The following is a 24,560-nucleotide window of genomic DNA, read 5'->3' on the forward strand; positions in this document are numbered from 1 at the left end:
TCCTTAACTTCCAGTGACACAGAAGAAGACATGTGATTTTGCTAAAGGTTTGGGAAGGTGGGAGAAATACAGGGAAGTGAGAATGATAAGAAACTTTTGGGGGTTACTATATTAAAATGCATTATATATAGTATATGCCATTATATGTACTATTATATATAGTATATATAATATACTAAAATATATATGGTATGTAGTCATATATTTTATATAAACATTTTACAGATAAATTTTCTTTCTTTATAAAATTAATGATAACAATAGCAAAAATATATTATTGCTATGAAGAAGAATTTTCTACAATGTCTACCTAATGAAACTTGGGAGTCACCTGGTAATTGCAAAAACTGAATGTCCACGGTATGCCTAAGTTTCACTTATTTCCTCTCACTTAATCCTCATTGTAAGATCAGGAAAGCAAGACTCAGGGAGGTCTAGTGTCTTGCTCAAGGTCATATATTTGGTAAGTGGTGGAGCCAGATTTCAGACTCAGTTCACCCCTAGAGCTTTCTTCATGCTTTCACATTGTAACCAGTCCCAGTCTCAAGGAGTGCCTCAGGGTTTGAAGCACGCTCTACTGCCAAGCGAGGTTGTACCATTCTGTGTGACCTGAGTTCTTTGACACCCATTGCCTTTTTGGATCAGTCAATCTTGCCATTGATCTCAGCAAACTATCAATGTGGTAGGTCTTACCATAGAGAATTTATATTTGAAGTTCCAACTATATTTGACATTTAAAAAACCCTCATTTCTCTCAAAATATATGGTAAGTTGAGAAAGATTCAGGTCCTGAGATATTAATCTGATTTCCAGGGGGCTTGAGAGGTTTATGGTTCCCTTAAAATTGCATGTGGAATATTGCACCTGTGTGTGTGTATGTGATTTTTTTTTTGAGAGAAGAGTTCTAATTTTAGTTAGATTCTGAAGACTTATGACCACTGTTCTCTAAACTCAGAAACAACTAGGGATATACCTGATTGACTCGTTAATATTGACAAGTGCTTGGTAATTGTGTTAAATTCCATCACAACAAATGAGGCTGAATTAACTAGTTCTTTAATAACCTGAGCATAACACTGTCATTCCATGTGTTACACTGGATGGACTCCGCCAAGGGACTCAACTCTGGTCTCATTAATGTGAGCTCCCCAGCCGATGGCACAGAACACCACAACTGTAAACCCTTAGCAATTGCTTGCTGGTTGGAGGGAATGATTTCCCTCATACAAGCCTTGCCTGACTCAGTCATTTCATGTACTGGAAGGATCAGTAATTGATTTGATATCATAAAACTCCTCTATCCAGACACTGCCACTTTTTAGCTGTAGGATCTTAGTCCAGCCCCTGTCCACCTCAGTTTCCTCTTCTGTGATAAGAGCGGTTAGCTGTAGGGTTGGTTAAATCTCTACCACCTCCACAAATTCCAGGAATCTCTATTTGGCAACACACTTTGCCAAGTCTATTTGACAAAACCAATTGGAAAGAGCTCGGACAGTTCGTTTGGAATGGACTAGAACTTGTGCATCTTAGAACCTCTGCGTGAGAGCACTTAGCCACGAATATGGGTTACTTTGATTATTTCCTTGCCTGGGACTGTCGAGAAGTAGTCTTATCGGGGTTCCAGGCTAGTTCAGGGGACAGCTGCTGGGAGGAAGTGGGCGTGGCGATTTTCCCGACTTCCTTGTTTGGAGCAAACTTTGGCAGCATCTGACCGGCTTGAATGTTTGCTTTTCCATCTGTTGATGTGTTTTTTGGGAGCTCTCTTGCCTGCCAGAGAAAACATCCAAAAGAAGCACGACGCCAAATCTTAGCCATTCCCTTGAGTCCCCAAACCCCACCAGCCTCCAGAGAGGGGAAGGCGAAGCTGAGAAAGAAAACAGGCGTGCCTGGAGCGCGCTGGCTTCCAGGGAGAAGGTGGCAAAGACAGGGATTTCGGTACCCCCCCCCCCCCCCCCAGCCCCCATCCACGAGCGCGGGTGCGCGTCGACTCCTTTTGTTCGCACTCCTCTCGTGGTAGCTGGAACCTGGCACTGGAGATGGGGCTTTTGCGAGGCTCGCTGGCTCCGCCGTGCGCCTAGTGCGTTAGTCGACTTCGCGCTCGCGGTGCCAGCAGCCGGCGCGCTCCGCTCTCAGCGAGCGGCGGACCGGCGGGGACAGCGCGCCGCGCGCCCGGGTTGGGGACGCGGCTGAAAGCCGGGCGCCGGCGCCGGGGTGCGCGCCCCTCCGCTGGGGACCTCGGGACGCCGCCGGCCGAGCCATGACGGACGCCAGCAACAGGAAAGAGGGCTTCAAAAAATGCCGGAGCGCCACTTTCAGCATCGATGGCTACAGCTTCACCATCGGTGAGAACTTTCCGCCCTCTGCCCTACTTCCGGCCTTCCGGAGGGTGGCGAGGGTCCTTCTGAGCCAGGGACGTGGGTGGTCGGGGTGGGGCTGGGTCGCGGGGCGCTCGCCAAGCGGGAGACCCGGGGAGCGGCGATAGTGCCGGGAAGTCGCATGTGTGGCTCGGCCGTCACCGGGGATGTCCCCACGGTACCCCTCCCGCCGCTCTAACCTGGCATCCCGCTTAAGCTGGTTTTTAGGGTCACACCTTTCTGAGCTGCTCCATTCCTCGCTGCGATTTTAGTAACGCGAGCCGGGAGAGGAGGGATAGAGGCACTGATGGAGGCAGAGAGATGGAGAGGTACGGGGAGAGAGAGCGACAGAAAGACGTGCACGACAGACAGTAAGACAGAGACACAGAAAGACACACAGATAGGAGAGACCGAATGACAAGAGAAGTCCGGGCAGATACATTAGTAGACGCACCCACACACCAGTTCAGGAATATAAAGTCGGAGAAGCCGACAGAATGTCAGAGACGCGGAGAGAGAGATGATAGAGATGAGCTGGCTCTGAGAGACAGACACATAGAGATAGATTCAGAGAAAGATTGAAGAGTAGGTTTCACAAAAGTTGAAATAAGGAGAGAAAGGAACACAAGTGGGGGGAGAGAGGGAGAGGAGGTAGGAAGGAAGACAGGGAAGACAAGGCATAAAAAGAGACACATTTAGAGTCGGAAGAAGACAGGGTGGGAGGGATGTATCATGCTACTAAAACATTTGAAAACATCTGTCTCATGTCCTCTGGATTTCCAGTGGCTTCCTTCCCAAGCCCTTTACTAAGAGGGGCCTGGAGGTGTCTCCATGGTCCTTAGAGGAAGCAGGACCACAGGACTGACTCTCCAGAAGCCGAATTTGAGATCAGTTCTTGGTGCTTTTACTACCGGTTCCATGCTGTACTGTTTTGAATCAACTGGTCCAAGGATTATCTCCTCATTTTCCCAGGAGATGGGCTAAGCCAGGGAGGCTTCCTCTCCAGGATGTCAGAGATTGGAGACCAGCAGGGTCAAGGACCAGGTGTCAAGGAGCCGCTTCAGCTTTTCTACTTCTGTGTGTGCTCAGGGCAGTATGGCTGTAAATCTGAGCTTCTCGAAGCCTGTGAAAGTGAGGGGTATATTAAGGTGCTTTTTAGAAGTGTAGCAGGAATTTGTCAGGGGCAAGAAGAGGCTATTGGAGAGGATCTGGGCCACTTTACTTCTTCTAATGGAGTGGCCCAAGATTTAGGGGGCATGGACTGGACACATTACTACCAGAATTCAGTCTGAACGCCTTTACCTGCTTCCAAAGTCTCTCCATTCTGGCTTGAACTTGCCTTTCTTGCCTCAGTTGACATGGCAGATCTGTTTCTTCCACACACTCATGATGGCTTGCCCTGGCCCCCATCCCACCCCTCAGAGCCTTTGCTCAGGCTGTCCCCTCAGTCAGGAATGCCATTTCCCCAACTCTGCATTGAGAAGTCTTGTCTATCCCAACTCTCACTTACCTCCTCCTCTGCTTTTCTTCCCCATGAGAAAGAACTCCTTCTGCACGTGTCTTGGCCTCCTAGTACTGTGTGAGGGCTCACACCTAGCCTTGAGCCAGTATTTCAGCAACTATTCCTTGTCCTCGTACACTGCAGGTTCCTTAAGAATGAGATTGTGCCTAAGTTTATTTTTCACCCTCTAATAGTGAGTGCTTGGGAGTTTTTGTAGGAATGAATTAAAGGTTGCCAAGGTCCAAAATAATTCATCAAAAGGCTGTGTTAATACTAGTTTTTGTGATTCTAGTTAGAAAGCTCCCAAAAATGATTTTTAAGTTTTACCTGGCAGTTGCCTGTGAAATCTTTCAAAAACGGTGGCTTCGAAAACTCAAGTTTGTAGTGTGGCTGTCCCTTGCCTAATACCTACTCCCTTTCTGCTCCCATTCTCACTAGAGGAAATGGTCTAGCACATTGGTATGGTCTGCTGGTCAAATGGGACCTCAAAAGTGAGCAGGTCACTTCATGGTGAGAGAGCTGCCAGCTTGTTTCAGATCTTTGGGCATTTATTCATTCACTCCTTTCCATCTGCCCGCCTCATTCCCTCCCTCCTTCAACAAATTTTTATTGAATTTTACTGTATTAAAAAACACAATTTAATAGAATGCTTGCCAAATGGCAAACATTCAATAAATAGTAAATGTAATTGTTCAAGACCCTAAGCTAATATCATGGGAAGTTTTTGAAGATAAATCAGACCTAGAACCTGGGATTCAAGGAATTCATACTCTTGGGGTGATATGATGTCTTCATATATAACATTTTACAAAATAAAAGCTATTAAATGCTGCCAGATACGTATTAGAAGTTTTAGGCCAATATAGCAAATACCGATTGTAACAAATACAGATAATCAAAAAGAAATTGTAGCCAATACAGATAATTAAAAAGAAAGAAAAAATCGCTTGTAGTTTTACCACCAACTGCTAAACATTATTAATATTTGTTGTATATACTTCCAGTACTTTTTTATATACACAATTTTTTAACAGCAATCATAATGTTTGGTAATGGTATTTAATATCATAGTAGCTTTGTTTCATACTCTATATTTGTTTTTATTTTAAAAACTTACTGTTGGCTATTTAGGTTCCTTTTACTTTTTACCATAATAGACAATGAAAAAAGACTAAATCTTTGAGTACATCCATTAACACTTTTGAGAATAAATTTCTAGAAGTAAAATTGCGTAGTCTAAGACTATGTATTTTTAGGGATTTTAAAGCATATTATTAAATACTCTCTGGAAATACCAACTCACACTCCCACCAGCCACGTATCAGGTGTTCACACAGTCTCATGAGGACTGATAATTTTTAAAGAGTTTGTCGTTTGGGAGGTGGAAGGTAGTATCTTACTTCCACATGTTATTTCACTTCTTTACATTTTATGTCCTTTGCCTGTATATTTTTCCTCTAGGGGAGTTTCATCATTAGTTTCTGATTTTCAAGCACAGTTGACTCTTGAACAATGTGGGTTTGAATTGCTCAGGTCCACTTATACAAGAATTTCTTTTTTATAGTAAATACTACAGTATACACAATCTGCAGCTGGTTGAATCTGAGGATGTGGAATTGGGGCTATGGAAGAATCACATATAGGATTAGTTATGACACAAATTTTCAACTAACCCTAGTTGTTCAAGAGTCAACTGTACTCTTAATGTATGTAATACATGTTAATTATACATATAATCAATGTATCAAATGTATGTAATATATAATTATAGCTACTATATATTGTACAATATATTATATAATTACCATATATTAATCACGTGATAATATGTACCAATAATATGCATTATATACACACCATGTATATGTGTCTCTGTGTGTGATTTGCAAGTACTGTCTGTCCTGTATGTTACGTGACATTTTCTTCTAAGCAGGGTGCTTCATATTCCTGCAACATCAGCATGTGGCAGTTAGGACTTGGTTTGTGAATGTACAGATATCTTGTAGCCTGCACCCATGGTCTCCAGCTTGTCCCATGGTTCCAGCAGGGTGGAGTAGGTGGACAGTCCCCCTCTAACTATGTGAAGGAAGAATCCTGAAGAAATTCTAGAGCCCAGATCGCTTTTTTTCTCAGGTGTCTGACATTCTGTCATCAGGAATCACCTTCTCTTCCAGTCTGTTAATTATGCAAAATTTCCAGGTCAAAGAACTTTACTAAAGGAATTTATGTTACGGTCCTGGTGATTCAAGAGATTTTCTCTCAGATTCAAGAGATTGTTACCCCTGGCTTATGAGGTCAGCAGGGGTCTTGGGATTCTGCAGAAGAGGGGTGTGTGAGCCCCCACATGGCAAGGTCAAGAATCAAGTTTCCTTGGAGGGCTCCTGATGGAACTTCTCTCTGTTAAGTGGAAGTTTCTGGGTTAAGAGGGGCTTACATGGTGGCTCAGATGGTAAAGATTCTGCCTGCAGTGCTGGAGATGCAGGAGGCTTGGGTTCGATCCCTGTGGTCAAGAGGTCTTGAATATAAGACCATGAGCTTGAACACATGCCACATCCAGAAAGCACTGACTGTCGTAGAGCCTTCGTGATTTGAGGGTCGCATTCCTAGGAAACCATTGTAGTTAGGATTGTTGTTGTTTAGTTACCAAGTTGTGTCCGACTCTTTGAGACCCCATGGACTGTAGCCTGCCAGGCTCTTCTGTCCACGGGATTTCCCAGGTACGAATACTGCAGTGGGTTGCCATTTCTTTCTTCAGGGCATCTTCCTGACCCAGGAATCTAACTGTATCTCCTGCATCGGCAGATGGATTCTTTATCATTGAGCCACCTGAGAAGCCCCAGTTATGATTGTAGCCAATAATTATAACAATTAACATTAATTGAAGGCCATGTGTAGAAGTTCAAGTGTAATTTGACTGTGTTCATGAACTAGCATTTGAATATGAAATAAACGGTTATGGGGAGAGTTGCTGTATTACTGTTTTCCAGAAGAACTTTCTTTGTCTCCTGGGGTTTGGATATCTGTTTGGGTTTGTATTAAGTGGATTTGCAGATTCTTATTTTCTCCATGAGGCTGCCCGAAACACACACTTTTCCTTCCAAAGTGAAGTATGTCTGCAGAAAGCAAAAGCACTTTTTTCTTTTAACCACCTGAGGGGGACTCTCTTGATCCCTGTTGGTGTGCCTCACCTCTCAGTTTACAGATGAGAAAATGGGGAGGCCCTTGTTTTCTCTTCTCCTCAAGGTGATGACCTCTAGGGTGTCAGAAGGAAGCAAGTGGGTGAAGCTATGGGCCAGGAGGATATGAAGTTGATGGGGTGTGTGGACAAGAAGCTGCTTCCTCCACAAATGAACCTGGTGGTGGTGTGGAAAATTCTAGGCCTGTAAGGTGTTGCTAACAGAGGGATGCGTTGCCTATAGCAACTGCCACGGGCTCCCTTGCCCGTGTGTTTCTCTCTGCGGGGTTGTCCCAGAGGAGGAAAAACAAGGGGCCCCTAGACAGCAGTCAGAGGCCTAAGGGGCAGGGTGTGAGGGTTCCCTGTCCCATCTGGGACTGCTGGGTGCTGGGAACCCCCACTAAGCGGGGAGGTCTGTTGGCGGGTGCATGTTTCACAAGGGTCCTGGGTGGGCAGGGCTCTGTGGGTGGCCGAGGCTGGGATATTGGGCTGCATGCACTGGGGGCTTGGCCCCTTTCCAGCCTGGGGAAAGAGGCTCCTGGCCTTGGTGCACAGGGCCGCAGATTGGTCTCAGTGTTCTGTGTCTTGTCTGCCCGTTAGTTTGTCTGGCTGGCAGCAACCTCTGGGCATTGTTGGGAGTGCTGGTGGGTTGCAAGAACTGAATTAGTATCCAAGGCAAACTGTTCTGCAACTGCCTCCCAGCACCCGTTGCCCTAATTCTCTCCTCCTCCTCCTCCTCACATCCCTGGGAAAGATTCAAACAGAGCCAGGTGAAGGGGGCATTTGGACTGAGTGCTCATGCAAACTGGGACTGCAGTTTCCGCTCTGACTCTCACCTCCCCCGTGATTCCCTTTCTGCATCTGAGCCACAGTCCTTCATGTGTAAGATGCAGAGTGTGATCCTTAGTTACCGGGCTGTGGTGAGGATCAAGTGAAGTTACATGTGAAAAAGTTGTTTATTAACCCTGAGATGTCATTAGACAGCTTCTTGTTTTGAGGGAAGACAATACTGATTAGAGCTCGTGTGTCCCTCTGCATGGTGTTTGCACATCAGCAAAGGAAGTGAGAGAAGTGAGGCTCTCTCCATGGGGGTCTTACTGGCAGCCAGCAACTGGAGCGCATGGCAATAGGGATGTGTGTTGTCTGAGAAGGGGTGTTTGTAGCAGGAAGCCCTGGGCGTTGGAGTCACACGAAGACTTAACTGTGCCGGCCAAGCAAGTCAGTTAGCTTCGCTGAGCCTCAGTTTCCTTCTCAGAGTAAACGGGGCTGGGGTGAACCTTCCTCCTAGGTGAACCCGGCCAGGGGAGTGAAGTTCCACTCACAGTGCCTGCTGTCACACTGCGTGCTTGCTCAGCAGCCCTTCCCCCCGCTAGAGGTTATATTGTGACCAGTACTGGCTCTGGCTGCGAGTGGGTGAGGGTTAGTGGTGTGATCCTGAGGGTTCATAAGTATGTCTGGGGCAGACTTAGGGGTATGTCACTACTGCTGTGTGCTGGCGTGGGAATGGCCACCAGGAAGCCCACATCTTGGCCCCTGACGCCAGAAGGGAACAGGAACAGAGTGGGTGCTGGACACCTTCTGCCCTCCCATGGACTGGTCACCTCCCGGGGCCACCCAGTGCCTGAGGCATGGCTACCAAGCCTCCATGGACTTAGCAGAGCAATGGGCACAGTCCACCTGGGGCCATGGGGACGTTGGGGGTAGTGGGGGGAACATCACTGCAGGAATGAGCTTCTGAACTTGCCTTGGGAACTGGAAAAGGAAAAGGGGACCAGGATGGTAAAATTGCACCTAATAGAGTTCAGAATATAACAACCTCTGGAGTTAGACACTGGGGGTTCAGATTCTGAACCTCATGTGTTTATCATGATCTTGGAATGGTGGCATCAAATGGCTAAAGTTTAGTGTCCTAAACTGTGAAATGGACATAATAAATAGTATCTACCTTGCTGGATTGGGCAATTAAACGAGATAATGCAAGCAGAGCTCCTAGGCGTTATCTTATTCTGGCTACCAGAACAGAATACCACAGGTTGGGTGGCTTAACAGAAATGTATTTCCCACAGCTCTGGAGGCTGAGAAGACACCAGCATATTTGGTGTCTGGTAAGGACCTGCTTCCTAGTTCATAGGGGGCTGTCATCTTACTGTGTACTCACATGGCACAAGGAGTGAGGGAGCTCTCTGGGGTCTCTTTAATAAGGGCACTAATCCAATTTATGAGGCTCCACCCTCATGACCAAATTACCTGCCAAAAGCCCCACCACCTAATACCATTACAGTGGGGGTTAGGTTATAACATATGAATTTTGAGGGGACACAGTCTATAACACTATTTTTATTGAGAGATAATAAACATTTGCTGAATATAGCACTGAGTTAAGCACTGTAGAAGGGCCAGGGGAACCACAGGGGAAAACATGCACAGTGTTAGTGGGAAACACATACCAGACTCAGAACTGAAAGTTATGGTTAGGTTCTTCCTAACTTGCTCTTTAATCCTGGGCAAGTCACTTAACGTGGGAGGTAGTTTCTCCATCTGTAAGTGAACTGGTTGGGTACAAAATTCTCCGTGGTTCCTACTGCTCCAGAAAGGTGGTGAACTTTGAGTCCTGAACGCCATTGTAGCTTTCCCAGAGCTGGAAGATGCAGGGGGATGGCTAAGTGAGGCACTTTCAGATTTCTAGTGAAAGAAATTTGTAGAGTTCAGAGCATCACAGAGGCAAGTAGAATGTAAGACTAGCAAAGAGTTGAAATTATTATTGAAGTAACTAGACTAGATTTTGTGTATCCAACTTTGTGTGATAGCTCACTGTACTCACAGTGAAGTCTGATAACTACTGAGCTCTCACCAAGGGTAAGTCAATGTGTAGCTGCTTGGGCCTTCCAGACATTCCACCTCTGTGATGTCAAATCCCAATGAGAAATGGGGGTGTGCATGGAGATTTTCAAGTGTTGCTGCTTGCCTGCAAGGCTAGCTCCATTCTTTTGTGATATGAAACCTTCATGGCTTCAATTCATGTTACTACATTTGTTTGTAATGAACAACAAATGTGATCATAGATAATAGTAGTGGAAGGACCTAGCATGGATCCTCCTTAATAAATATTTGTTGTAGTTGAGAGGCAGTGTGTAGAGGTTAAGAGTATGGATTATGGAGCTTGACTACCTTGGTTTGAATTTTGGCTTCACAGTTTATTAGCTATGTGATTGTTGTGATCTTGGACAAGTTACTTAACCATTCTGTAAATGGAGATAGCTATGTTACTCATCTCCTAGGGTGTTGGAAGATTAAATGAGTTAATGTACATCAAGCACTCTGAAGAACACTGGGTACATAGTAAATTCTATATAAATGTTTGTTATGATGTTATTTCCATATTATTATTATAATATTCATTACTGCATGGTGCTCTGCTGCTGCTCAGCCCTTTAGTCGTGTCTGGCTCTTTGTGACCCTATGGACTGTAGCCCACCAGACTCCTCTGTCCGTGGGATCTTCCTGACAAGCATACTGGAGTGGGTTGCCGTGCCTTCTTCCAGGGGATCTTCCCGACCCAGGGATTGAGCCCACGTCTCCTGTGTGTCCTGCATTGCAGTTGAATTCTTTACCGCTGAGCTACTGGGGAAGCCTGTACTACTACATGTAGAAATAATAATACATTTCCATAATATATAATTAACATGAAGATAATAATAACTATCTCTGAGACCTTCTTGATCAGCACTTATTTATGCTGTTCCTTGAAGAGCCATAAGGATGGCCTTGATCTTCTGCTTTCTGTAGTTCAACGTTGGCATTTCCTGCCAAGAGGCATTGACTTTTGTGTGTTCTTGGGTGTTGGAGTCCCAGTACTAGACGGGTGTCCTCAGATCCATGGTGGACCTACAGATGTTCCCATCTTCCTAACCGGCTGATCATCTTTTAGGACTCAGGGTGTCACCTGTGATGACTTTGCAAAGTGAGCCCCTCGTTGCCAGGCCCTTTGTATGTAGTTTGCTTTCCTAGGCCAGGATGTTTTGCAGAAAGGAAAGTAATGCAGGACACCTGGGCTCTTGACCCAGTCCTGGCACTTCCTGTCTCCGTGATGGTGGGAAGGGTCATTCGCCTTTGTGAGCCTCGGGTCCCTCATGTGTAAATGGGGATAACAGTTCCTTCTTTGTTGTGTTGCTGGGGGAGTTCAGTAGAATGAGGACCAGAAGAACTCAGCATGCTCTGGATGCCCAGTAATTGGTAGCTGTTGGTTGTGATAATGGAGAGGCTCTGAAATCAGGGAACGGGCAAGTCTCCCAGACCCACAGCTGCTTCCCTGCCTGGAGGTCCCCAGCCTGCCCTCTGGCTGCCTCCCCCAGCCCCTGACCAGCCACTGTGTTGTGTGCTGGTGCGGCTGCAAGGCTGCCTTTGTTTGAGTGTAGGATTTCCGATCAGGCCGGGCATTGCCTCACCCCAGCTGAGTATTTCCAGCTGGGTTTGGGTAATTGGTGCCAGCTGCTCTGGGGAGAGTGGCTGGCACTTCCTGTGCTGTTGGCGGGCAGGCTCCGGAGTGTGGTGGGGGCTTGGCCTGAGACCCAGGCCTTCCCCCAGGGTCCCTGTGGGGGGACTTGAAAGCAGAGCCGCTGGAACTTGGTTTTTATTTGTCTTGTGGACAAAGGTCCAAACCACTCAAGACTCCATCCATGAGTGTTAGTCCACAGACACTGCTGCCAATGTTTGCTTCTCGGAAAAGAAATAATTTAATTGCTTAGCTGGTTCCTGACTTTTCTCTCTGATTCTCCTCCAGACAGCGGTGCTTTTTCTCTTCTTGATAACGGTGTAGATAGATTGGGTCAGGTGTGATTCCTGGGGCTTGGAGAAGAAAGAGAAGGATCAAGTTCTGCTGGACTTGGATTACTACTAACCACAGGCATTTGTTTAGCCTTTAAGAAGGGGCCTTTAAGGTGGGCTGATTCAACTTTTATAAATAAGGTTATAGGTAGAGCAGTTACTGGTGAGGATTTCAGTGCAGGTCTTTAGAGCTCAGGTTCAGTGTCTTTCCTGTGGTTTTTTTTTTTTTTTTAATTAGAATTTTTTTGGGGGGAGTGTTGAAGTGCCATACTGGATTTGCTGAATTACATATTTTATTCATCAGACATCTTGACTATTGGAAGTCATCTCAAAGAATTATTGTGTTGTATAAGGTAGAAAGAATATTCCTTCTTTATTTTTGCACAAACCAGAAGTTGAATTGCTGAACTCTGATGTTCACCAGGGAAGAGATATTTGGCCACACTGTTCACCTTCCTGAGTCTTGTAAAGTAGGAATAATAGTATCTATATTTGATTATGCCATTTGTAAATTGCTGGCTCAGTAATGAGACTATCCCAGGTTCTTCTACATCTTAATTCCTTTCCCTTCTCTATTCTCCTTCCTTGGCTTATGCCATACCTGAAGGCATTTTGACTGGGCTAGATGTTCACTGTGATACAAGGTATGCGAACCCTCCAGCCTTTTGGAATCTTTATCTCTCTGAAAGATCCCCAGAGGGAACTGGCTTTGATTTACTCTTGACTCCTGGGCCCAAGGATCCCAAATGAACACATGGGATTTAGGCAGCGAGTGGGAAAGTGGATGGATTTCTATTTTAAAGTCATTAGCTTACAGTTTCCAAGAAAGGCTCATTGTTTCTAGTGAGACATCTTTCTTTAACCACTGGAAGTTCCTTTAGATTTTTGAAATTTGTCAAGTCAGTAAGTATTGAAGGGGAATCCAGCATCTCTTAAAGAGGGAACCAGCAGGACTCTGACTGGGACCAGATCCCAACTGTCTTCTGGGCCCCGGGGAACTCAGCTTTTCAACAAGATGCCTTTTCTTTTTTCCTCATCGGATCATTCATGAGGCTAACAGTTTAAGACAGGGAATACAGTTTAAAAGAAACAGAAATCAGGCCAGTTGTGTAAGACCATAAGCCTGGTCTTGGTGACTATTCCAAGAAGCTGTTTTCTGGGGGTGATTATGCAGTTGTTTTGTAATCTGTTGCCCTGATGATGATGATGATGATAATAATAATAATAATAACAATGTTTTACAATTTGTGAAGCACTTTCCCAAACATCAGCTCATTTGAGTCTACCAGTAACCCTGCAGGGAAACTTTGAACAGCTTCTTTTTACAGGTGGACAAGCTGGGGCTTCAAGAAGTCAAAGTTAGAGCAATGGCCCAAATCCAATTTCTGCATTTTGGAAAGCTCTGGCATCTGAAGCAGAAATCTGGGAACCATCTTAGATTCCTTTTCCTGTGTCCCCACAGCTAATTAGTCATCAGGTCCTATAGATTTCCTTCTCCAAACTCTTTCCAATCCATATTTTCCCCTTCATCTCCTCTACCTTAGATCAGACCCCTCTCTTCTCTCAGTCTGTTGCAGTGTTTCCAGGTGGTCACCCTATCTCCCCAATTTGTCTCCATTCTAAACCCCTCTCAACATGGTAGCTAGATTCTAGCAGTTGGAACATGCAGCTAATCCTGCTGCCCTCCAGTTTAAAACTGTCTGGTAGCTCCCATCACTTGCAGATGAAACCTACATTCCCTAGTAAGGCTCACAGGCCTTTTGTGGTTGGTCTTTGCTTTTCCCTGGGCTTACACTTCACCGTGTCCCTGCCTGCCCGTGAATGGTAATCATTCAAAGCTTGGCCTTTATTAGGTGCCCTCCATATGCCAGCTATTGTGTTAGGCATTAGGGATATAATGTGAGTCAAACTGTGGGCCCAACGGAGCCCACAGATGTTAGTGGTATAGCTGTGCTTTGGTGGCATGGCCTGGGTGCTGTGCTGGTCATGTGCTGGTCCGAAAATGGCATGGAGCCTAGTCTGGGGCACTGGGGTAGAGCCTAGCCTGGGGATGGACTCCCCTGATGAGGCGGGTGGAAGAAGGAGGTGGGGAAGCGTGCAGATGGAGTAGAGGAGGAATAGGGGTTAGGGAGAGGCCCGAGAGGTGGGCAGAGGTTTTTGTGGGCCACCTGAAGGGTTTGGTCTTTTTCCCAAGAGCAGTGGAAGGCAACTAATAGTTTTAAGCAGAAGTGACATGACCAGATTTGTGTTCACAAAAGCACAAGCTGTTTATCCTGAGGCAAATCAGCGTGTGAGTGTTTGCTGACTGGGCCTGCTCTTGTGTCATAGGGGACCACTACCGTGTACATGGCCTTCCTCCTCTGTATCTGGGCCTTCCTAAACCCTTCTGTCTTTGGAACAAACCAGACAAATTTCCAGGCTGTCAGAGAGGCAGATTGTCCTTAGGGGCTGAGGGTTTTCTTCATTTTCCTAGTTACTTAATTCATTTTTTTTTTTAATAAAATGAAGATAGGATAATTAATTTCATTTGTCCATAAAAATGATCCATATTCATTTGGGAACTCAGGAAAGAAAAACTCATTATTCAGAGATGACCTCTGTTAATATTTAGGTGAATCTGCTTCCATATTTTCTTTATCTTAAATTTGCATGGTATTCTTTAGCAGTTTTCTTTCTAAATGGGATCATCCATGTTGACTTACCTGCATTTTAAAATTTATTGGTGTGCACGGACATTTAAAATTACTCAGCTCTTTCCCTCTCTTAGTGCCTAGGCCCTCTTTGGCACTGTTCTTGGCTTCTCCAATCTGGATACAATCTGGACACAAGCCAGGTGAATCTTATTGGAGTATCTCACAACATGGCCTGTTTGGGCAACGCTGCCTCACCAGTTATACACAAACATATTTTATATATAAACATACACACCTACATACATTTACTTTCTGTGTGTAATTGAACATTTGCTATTTTCCAGGCACTGTTCTAAGGGCTTTGAAGGCACTAGCTCATTTAATTTCCCATTTTCTGATGATGAAACAGACACTTAAAAAAAAAAAAAGTAATTAATTTATTTTAATTGGAAGATAATTACTTTATAATATTGTGATGGTTTTTGCCATACATCAGTATGAATGCAGGCCACAGGTATACATGTGTCCCCCAACATCCTGAACCCCTCTCCCTCTTCACTCCCCACTCCATCCCTCTGGGTTGTCCCAGAGCACTGGCTTCAAACTGGCCATCTATTTTACATATCGTAATGTACTTGTTTCAATGCTATTCTCTCAAATCATCCAACCCTCGCCTTCTCCCACTGAGTCCAAAAGTCTGAGGAAACAGACACTTGCCCTGGGAATCTGAAGCTAACCTGGTTGTGTGTGAGGCAGCCAGACATGGGAGATGTCAGAGGAAGGGCCTTCTTATACCTGCAGCACAGGCCTTAGGTAAAAATTCAAAGCACTTTTGGGACATCCAGCATCTCTTCTTAGCCTCCCAAATGAGAGGGTTTATGACCTTGAATGGGGGAGGCAACTGGATCTGAAGGCCTTAGGATTAGAATGTTCTTTAGAGTTTATTTCAAAAGAAAGCCACTCCTTCCTTCCTTCTCTTCCTCTTCACTCTTACAAACATTGGCTAGGTGCCTGTCTTATCGTGTCCTCCTTTTCCCTCCCCTTTCCTTTGATTCATTCAGTTTTATTTTTTAAAAATTAAAAAATTAAAGATCTTTTGGCTGCAGTGGGATCTTCGCTCCCTGACAAGGGATCAGACCCACATCCCCTGCGTTGGAAGTGTGGAGTCTTCTCTTTTTAAGTGTGCCAGTCCATTTGGGACATTTTATTTTTGATAAATATTACTATTTAAAAAATTAATTTATGTTTGGCTGCTCGGGGTCTTTGTTGCTGCGCAGGCTCTCTAGTTGCAGAGAGCAGGGGGCTCCTCTCTAGATGTGGTGCATGGGCTTCTCATTGTGGCAGCTTGCCTTGCGAAGCTCAGGCTCCCGAGCACGCCGGCTTCAGTAGCTGCGCTCCCAGGCTCTGGAGCACAGGCTCAGTAGTCGGGGTGCACCGGCTTGGTTGCTCTGCGGTATGAGGGATCTTCCCTGATTAAGGCTCAAACCCATGTCTCCTGCATTAGCAGGTGGATTCTTCACCACTGAGCCACCAGGGAAGCCCCTGTCATCATTTTCTTGGGTAGATTTTAACGAGTGGAATTTCTGGGTTGTATGATAAGTTAATATTTAACTTTTGAGGAACTGCCAAACTGTTTTCCAACTGCACCATTTTACAATCCCACCAGCAATGTAGCAGAGTCCTTAAACCAAGCTTTATAGAAGTAGGAATTAGCTACCTGGTTTTCAGATGTTACAGGGGCAGGGCTGGCTGCATTGTAAAACCAACTGAGGAGCTTGTCAAAGATTTCTGGGCCCCAGGCTTTGGAGATTCTGATTCTATAGTAATGGAGTGGGGCCTGGGAATGTGCATTTTCAGAAAGCTGTCTCAGTAACTCTGATGTGTGGCTTTGTTTGGGAATCACTGAACTGGATGAGGTTCAGGATGGGATGAGCAGGGGAGAAATCTTGGGAAAACTGTAGGCAGAGAAAATGTATGTGTAAGAACAACATAATATGTGCTTGTAATTAGCAACTGAGCATGCGTGCACACAGTGAATGGTTTAGCAGTAGGACTGGCCAGAGAGAGAGGCCCTTGAGGAGACTTTGACATTGGTTCAGTCAAGACCAGTTACTTCATTGACCTATCCATTTAGTTTTCTGCGAATATTTTTTTTTTAGGGGGACTAACTTTTTTTCAGTACTACATGCTAGGCTCAGAGCTTTATATTTAATCTTCTTCCCCCCCCCCCCAAATCTAAGAAAAGATTTTGTTTTTATTTTTTAAATTAATTTTTATTGGAGTGTGGTTGCTTTACATTATGTTAGTTTCTACTGTACAGCAAAGTGAATCAGCCATTTGTATATGTATATGTGTACCCTGCCTTTTTTGGATTTCCTTCCCATTTATATTTAATTTTCAACAGCTCCTTTTACTAATTATTATTCTCAGTTTGGGCTTCTCTGGTGGTTCAATGGTAAAGAATCTGTCAACAATGCAGGAGTCGTAGGAGACGTGAGTTTGATCTCTGGGTTGGGAAGATCCCCTGGAGGAGGTCAGGGCAAGCCACTCCAGTATTCTTGCCTGGAGAATCCCATGGACAGAGGAGCCTGGTGGGCTATAGGGTCACATAGGGTCACAGAGGTGGAAACGACTGTAGTGATTGAGCACGCATTCTCAGTTTACAGATGAAGAAACAGGTTTGGGAGATTAAGTAATAGGGCTGGGACTTGAAACCCGGTTTGTCTAGCTCTTCCCATTGTAGTGGTTTGCTGCTACTCTCTGTGCGAGGTGCTGTGTGAACAAGGTCTTGGGATTTCATATTTATTGTGGAAGAATTCATTATGCATTTTCATATTACACTTGATTATCTGGCTTGCTGTGTAATCACTGCTATTTGCTCTTCCTTTCTGTGGGTTAGAGGTGTAGGTTTTTCTAATGGTAATGACAATATTTAAATATTCTAGGGAGATGCAGTATAAGGTCCCTTAGTTAGACACCTTGAGACTTTATGTCTGCTTCAGTGAAAAGTTCTCTGACTGGTTCTTCCCTCCTGGTCCCTGTTGGTTGAAGTCGCCTTTACTGACTATGCCAACACTTGACCCAGGATCTCTGGTGGCTGACAGTCTGAGCTCTACAGAAGGGGGAGGTTAGGCTGTCTGTGATTCGGGAGTTGGGAGTTCTGTGGTAGGGCTGTCTTCAGAGTTGGATGCATGATGAGGGGAAACTTGTAGTAATTACTGAACAGATGCTCTTAATGAGGTCTCTGCTGGATTTCCAGCTGGCAGTGAGAGCGCTGCATTGGGACAGGGATGGTGCAGTCACTGGATCATTATGTGACATCACAGCCTCCCCTTGTTGTCATAGCAGCTGTAATCATCCCACTGAAAGCGTCCCTCAGGGTGATGGCAAACCACATCTTTTTCCATTAATGGGAATCCATGGTGCTTTCTTCCATGATAAGGAGAAAAAAAACTAGTATATTAATGTTCTTGGAAAGGAGAAAAATGCTTAGCGATTTTCAGCATGCTATTACTACAATTTTTATGTAAGTTGTACATGTTGATTGCAGAAAAATTTATAAAATAAAGATTGGCAAAGAAAACACAAAATCCTACCTGTAATATCAACATGCATGAGAATTACTGTTAACATTTTGAGAAATTTGTTTTTTTCTGCTTGAGTTTTAACCCATATGAACAATTCATTATTGTTTTTTCAAATATGGGTCCATTATAGTTTTGTTGTTTACTTTTTCCCTCTTACCTGACAATGTATAATTAATGTTATTTCTTGTCAATAGTCTTCATCAGTCGAGTTTTTTAAGATCCCATGATTTCTTTAGCTGACCTCTACTGTTTGACATTTAAGTTCTTTCTGCTTTCTTGCTCACTCAGTGATTACCACTCATTTTTACATCTTTATAAAGCTTTTTTGCCTTAGGATAGATTCTAAGAAGTAAAGTTGTTGACTTCAAAGTGTTTAATATTTTTGAAGCATTTGAAATATACATTCTCCTTCTCTAGTGTTGAAAGTGAAAGTCACTCAGTGGTGTCCGACTCTTTTTGACCCCATGGGCTATACAGTCCATGGAATTCTCCAGGCCAGAATACTGGAGTGGGTAGCCTTTCCCTTCTCCAGGGAATCTTCCTAATCCAGGAATTGAACCCAGGTCTCCTGCATTGCGGGTAGATTCTTTACCAGCTGAGCCACAATTCCACACATAAGTATGACTTTCCCTGTTGACCTTTATATTGGCTCTCAACCTTTAAAAAAGTTGTAATTTGGTAGGTCAAAAATGGCATATAACTCTACTGTTTATTTATTAGTGAATTTGATCTTTATTTCTCATCTTATTTCTTTTATAAATCACATCTGTATTCCTTTTATAGATAGCATACATGTTTTTCTGTTGGAGAGTTCTCTAATTTATGTAAACTTTTTATTTATTAAGGCTATTAAACTTTGATAATATTTGCTGTATATTTCGCTGTTTGTAAATATGCCTTTTAACCTTGCTTGATGCTCAGAGTTTAAATTTAAAAATATACCAATCAGTGGGACTTCCCTGGTGGTCTAGTGGTTGAGAATCCGGATTCCAATGCTGGGGATGTGAGTTTGATCCCTAGTTGGGGAACTAAGATCCCACAGGCCATGGGGCAACTAAACCTGCATGCCACAACCCTGTCCCAACACAGCTGAAAAAAAAAGTCAGCCTCAAAAAAAAAAAAAAACAACTTTTTTTTTTTTCTATTTTTGGTTCATATTTAAAAAAACCTACTACCCTGAAGAGATTATGAAAATATAACTTAAAAAAAAAAAAAAAGAAAATATAACTTTCTACTGTTTGGGGCCAGAAGCATCATAGTTGATTTTCTAAGATTAGTGCAAAACTTTTAAAATGCCTCTTGGCAATGTTTTAAGACTTTGCAAAAGTGAGATTTCTAGAAAATTAAGAAAGATCGCTATTTATTTATTTTTAAAATTTATTTATTTTAATTGGAGGCTAATTACTTTACAATATTTTGGTAGTTTTTGCTATACATGAATCAGCCATGGATGTACATGTGTTCCCCACCCTGAACCTCCCTACCACCAAAAAAAGATAGCTGTTTAAATCTGAGTAGGGTCATCTGTTGCTCATTATGGGAAAACCTGGCATAGATGCAGTTTTTAAGTGATGTGGAGTGTAGTGATATTTTTCTTTAAATATGTATCTAGAAGCAGAATAGTGAACAGTTGCTTTATAGAAACCAGGATTTTGGCTTCTATCTTCTTAACTTTCTGTGCTAATCAAAGCCTTATTTTCCAGCTCTTTCTTTCTCCAGTGGAGGTGATAATGGTAACTGGTGTTGTTGAGTGGTTCTTGTGGACCAGGAACCATGTTAAGGCTTCATATGTAGTAGCTCATTTAACCCACACAACGACCTTGTGAGGTAGTTGTTATTTATTAGTATTATTCCTGCAGAAATGTCAAACAATTTGCTTAAAATCTCAGAACTTAGAAGTCGTAGAGCCCAGGCAGAAATCCAGGCGTTCTGGCTCTGGGCCCCCAACTCCTAACCATCACACTTCTCTCAAAATAGCTGCCTTTCCTGTAGCTACTTGACCTTCCTCCTAGATCCTGTGTTAGCCATTCAGTTGTGTCCGACTCTTTATGACTATGGACTGTAGCCTCCAGGCTACTCTGTCCATGGAATTCTCCAGGCAAGAATACTGGTGTCAGTCACTCAGTCATGTCTAACTCTTTGCGACCCCGTGTATTGCAGCCCATCAGGCGCCTCTGTCTGTGGAATTCTCAAGGCAAGGATACTGGAGTGTCTTGCCATTTCGTTCTCCAAAGAATACTGGAGGGGGTAGCCATTCCCTTCTCCAGGGGATCTTCCTGACCCAGGGATCAAATCTGGGTCTCATGTATTGCAGGCGGATTCTTTGCTGTCTGAACTACCAAGGAGGCACATTAGATCCTGAGGTCCCATTTAACCCCAACTCTATCCTTTAATGTCTTTGTGCTCTTGTTTTGTCTTTTCTCGTCTGTGTTAACAGAAGAGCTGAAGATGATCTGTTTGAGATGTTTAAGCTTTTTCTCTACCTTGTTTTTTGAGTAGTGGGTACATACCAATGAATGTCTAGATAGGAAAAGACGCATGTTCATTTAAGTCTGGTTTATACTTGTTTTTGTCAGTTATAATATTTAATTTCTTATTTTTGGCTTAATGTTTGTTGCTGTAAAAAGGAGCTGGTAATAGTATCTATTTCTTAGGGTTACAGTGAAAATTAAAGAGGTAATAAATATAAAGAGTTAGAACTGCATGGTACAAAAACAATGTGATCAATAAATCTAGCTATTGTTGATAATACGAGTATTATTATAATTCAGTTTTCTACTTTCATAATAGCCATTTATTCCCCAAGTAAGTGAATATATGTTTCATTTTCACAAACTGGCTATCTTGCAGTTCATAATTAAGGTTTCCCAACTTGATGGTTGTTTGTCAACAATTATAGGGTCTCACTAAGTGAACATGATTATGTATCATGTCATTATGTCAGTGAATTTGCTGGGTGTTTTTACCCAAATATACCAATTTTCTTGAACACATTAGCAATTGTAAACATGTTAATTTATGTTGCGAGATTAGTTGTTTTTCTAGTGGAACTTGGAATGAAGCTTTTTCTATTATTTCAACTTATTTGAGATTACAGTGTGAATAGCAGAGCTCCTCCAGTTTGTTTCTACTTATAAATACTAATCATTTTTTTTTTGAACCTGTATAACCAATACATGACAGAGAAATACATTGGATGCTAAACCGGACATAACACACAACCATCATTCTTAACTCCCAGTTTGAAAGTTTCACATCAAAATGAAATAGAATCTGGTTGATCTTGTTTGCCTACTTTACAGTAAATATAAAAGTTTCCACTTCTAAATAAAATTATTATAAGTATATACCATTATATCCATATGGGGTTCTGTGTAAAATTTGATTTGAATAAAAGATTTACTGCTAAAAATATTTGAGACATTGTGCTAGATGTTTTTAAGTATGTTCTATTCTAAAACCCTCATAAGATTTAACCGTAAGCCTTCCTATTGTTCTTTGATGTACGTTCATCACTATGCAACCCTCCATTCCCCTCTTCTATAGTGAGAATAGTGCTCGGGTCATGTTTTGAGATCTCTGGAAATGAGGAAAGCAGGAATTGATTTTCTGAATACATGATTCTCAGGAACCCAATGAAATGGTGATACTAGGAATCAGTGTTTTTAGATTTGTGGCATCTTTCATGTTTGATTTCTGTGCCACCACAGTGATGGTATCTACACAACTGATTTTGTTAGTAAATCGTTCGGCTTCGTGCTGACTACAGACGCTACTTTGGCTGCAGTGCCTCCACAGATTGGTTGTACTAGCCTTTGAAGGCAAAATTCAAACTTCATCCTCTGATTCTCAAGGATGTCCTGCTTTGATCATCACTATGCTCTCCAGTCAACTGAACCCTAAAGTGAATTGTCTTACTGTCAAACAAATGTGAGGACCCAGTGGGTTTTGAAACTTGAGTTCCAGTTCTCAATCTGTGTCTACTGTGGTAAGGAAATAGCTGTGGGATGATGTCTGTCCTTCGCTGTAGCTGCAGCATACTTTCACGAGTACTGTAATTACAGGAAGTTCATGGTTTATGTTTATACTTTGACCCAAAGCACAGGGGGAATCCCCAGGTGGCTCAGTGGCAAAGAATCTGCCTGCCAGTCTGGGAGACACAGGAAATATGAGTTCAGTCCCTGGGTTGGAAAGATCCCATGAAGGAGGAAAAGGCAACCCACTCCAGTATCCTTGTCAGCAAAATCCCATAGACAGAGGCTCCATAGGGTCACAAAGAGTTGGACATAACTGAATGACTGAGCATGCAAACATACACGCAAAGCACATGACTTTATCAGTTAAATTTTTTATGGATGGCTTTTGTTTTCCTCTAATTTATTTTGCAAAGTACTGGCTGCCTACTTCCCTGGTAGGAAGTGTGGCAGGTTCTACATTATCAGCCTCTGATCGGGCACTCTTTGCCCTGTGTCTGTCATTGCTGCTACTGCAGCTACTGTTCTTTTTGCAACTATTTGAATGCGGTGCTGGAAGAGTCACTCCCTGGGTAGTTCCAAGCTGAAGTAGATGTCTCCATTGCCGGGTGTGAAGGCATTTCCTGTTTAATAACCTGACACCCCCCCATCTCCATCTTAAGGCTGATGCTGCAGAAGTTGCTGATTAATTATTCTATATCTAATATTAAAGGGTTAACTTAGCATATGTATGTAAGTGCTTAATAAACACTTAAAGTTATAGCATGGACCTGACTTCTTTTACCAACTGTATTCTTTTACATTGTTACATTTGACATATATACCCAATTAGAATAGATTTTATTTTTTTAGGTATTTATTTATTTGGCTGAACCGGGTGTTAGGTGCAGCATGTGGGATCTTTAGTAGGGGCATGCAGGACCTTTTAGTTGGGGTATGTGGTATCTTGTTCCCTGACCAGGGGTAAAATCCTGGCCCCCTGCATTGGAAGCTTGGAGTCTTAGCTACTGAACCACCAAGGAAGTCCCTAGAATAGCTTTTCAATTCGCAGCTTTTGTTTTCCAGCTCATCACTTAATATAAAGGCTGCCTCAGCAGTTATCCCCTTTTATCTCTTTTGCTAGAACTGGGTCATGCACATTCTTAGACCCATCACTGGCTTAGTAGGAGGAGGTTGTCTTTGTTCACTTAGACCAATCATGAGACCAGTCATGAGTCATTCCATGAACTGGGTCCATTGCACCCAAATATAGTCAGGATTCCGTTGGCTAGTCTTTAAAGGGAGATACTCTTAGACAACCAAGAGTATCTGACACAGGCAACCTAACTCTGAATAGTTTGCTGGTTGAAATGTCAAGGTTTTTGCTATGCAATAAATCTCACTGCAGGCAATATACTTTGATCTTGGGACTCTATTGATTTGTCCAAATAAGTGTTTAGAATTTTCAGAATTTTCTTAAAAATAGAATCACATCCTCATTGATTCAATGTAAAGTAACTTATTTTCTGAAATTTCCTTGTGAAACAGGTGGGCATCTATTGGTATGATCTGGTCTGATGCTGCTGCTGCTGTCGCTTCAGTCATGTTTGACTCTGTGTGACCCCATAGACAGCAGCCCACCAGGCTCCTCTGTCCCTGGGATTCTCCAGGCAAGAATACTGGAGTGGGTTGCCATTTCCTTCTCTGTCTGGTCTGATGGGGTGTTTGGAATCTTTGTGCTGGATGTGTGAGAATTTAGTCACTTCTTAGTCTGGCTGCATTCCCCAGCACAGGTCAGTCAAGCTGGGTTATGAGTCTCATTGGGTCTCACCTTGCCCCACATGCCTTCTTATCACTCCCGGTCCACTGCTCTTTTGAACACATCTGGCTCGTCTTCATCCTCCTGGCTGATCACAAAGGGCAGGGAGATCTGGCTAAGTCTCAGGATGCTCCATGGATACACTCTCCAATCTACTCACCCAAGCTAATGAGCATCTTCACTTCTCAGGCAAGGTCCCTCCCAGGCTGAATGCTACTGGGGTGAACAGGTGAGACAAAGTGGAGGTGATTTATAGGTACTTGTTGCAACTAAACCAGTGAAAGAAATAGCAGGTCTTCAGTATCCCGAAAGTTCACCAGCAAGGAGGCCCAGTTTATGTCCTCAGATTCTTCCCTTCATCACTTCATCCTTTGTTTGCAACAAAGAGCCCTACCAGATGCCTCCCCAGGTGTTCTCTAAGGTGGAGCTAGAAAGACCACAGGAGGCTGTTCCTCTGACTGGCATTCACTTCCTTTGCAAGCATTTTCCCATTTATCATCATGCTAAGCTAGAGGCCCTGTTGTCAAGTCAGAAAAGGATGGTGCAAAACCTGAGACAAGTGTGCCAGTTTCTTCCTGTTTTGCCTATTTGTCCATAAGTTCTTGTGGGACTGTTAATTTTCCAAATTTTCACAAGTAATTTATTTAAGTTCAACTAACTAATATGATGGGCTCCCCTGGAGGTGCAGCAATAAAGAATATGCCTGCCAATGCA

General features: G+C 43.4%; 1 protein-coding gene across 7 annotated transcripts in view; it reads left to right on the forward strand.

Moving 5' to 3' along the window:
- Positions 1 to 1,796: 1,796 nt before the first annotated feature.
- PDE1C (phosphodiesterase 1C) overlaps positions 1,797 to 24,560 on the forward strand; it is a 517,220-nt gene continuing 494,456 nt past the window's right edge. For 3 of the 7 annotated variants that reach the window (XM_043872059.1, XM_043872060.1, XM_043872068.1), the window contains exon 1: positions 1,797 to 2,342. In XM_043872059.1, coding sequence (XP_043727994.1) covers positions 2,258 to 2,342 — 85 coding nt within the window. In that variant the 5' untranslated portion in view covers positions 1,797 to 2,257. The remainder of the gene's footprint in view (positions 2,343 to 24,560) is intronic. The other 4 variants (XM_043872063.1, XM_043872067.1, XM_043872066.1 and 1 more) reach the window with 2 other exon arrangements.

Source organism: Cervus elaphus, chromosome 18, assembly GCF_910594005.1.
Source record: "Cervus elaphus chromosome 18, mCerEla1.1, whole genome shotgun sequence".
Lineage (NCBI taxonomy): Eukaryota > Metazoa > Chordata > Mammalia > Artiodactyla > Cervidae > Cervus > Cervus elaphus.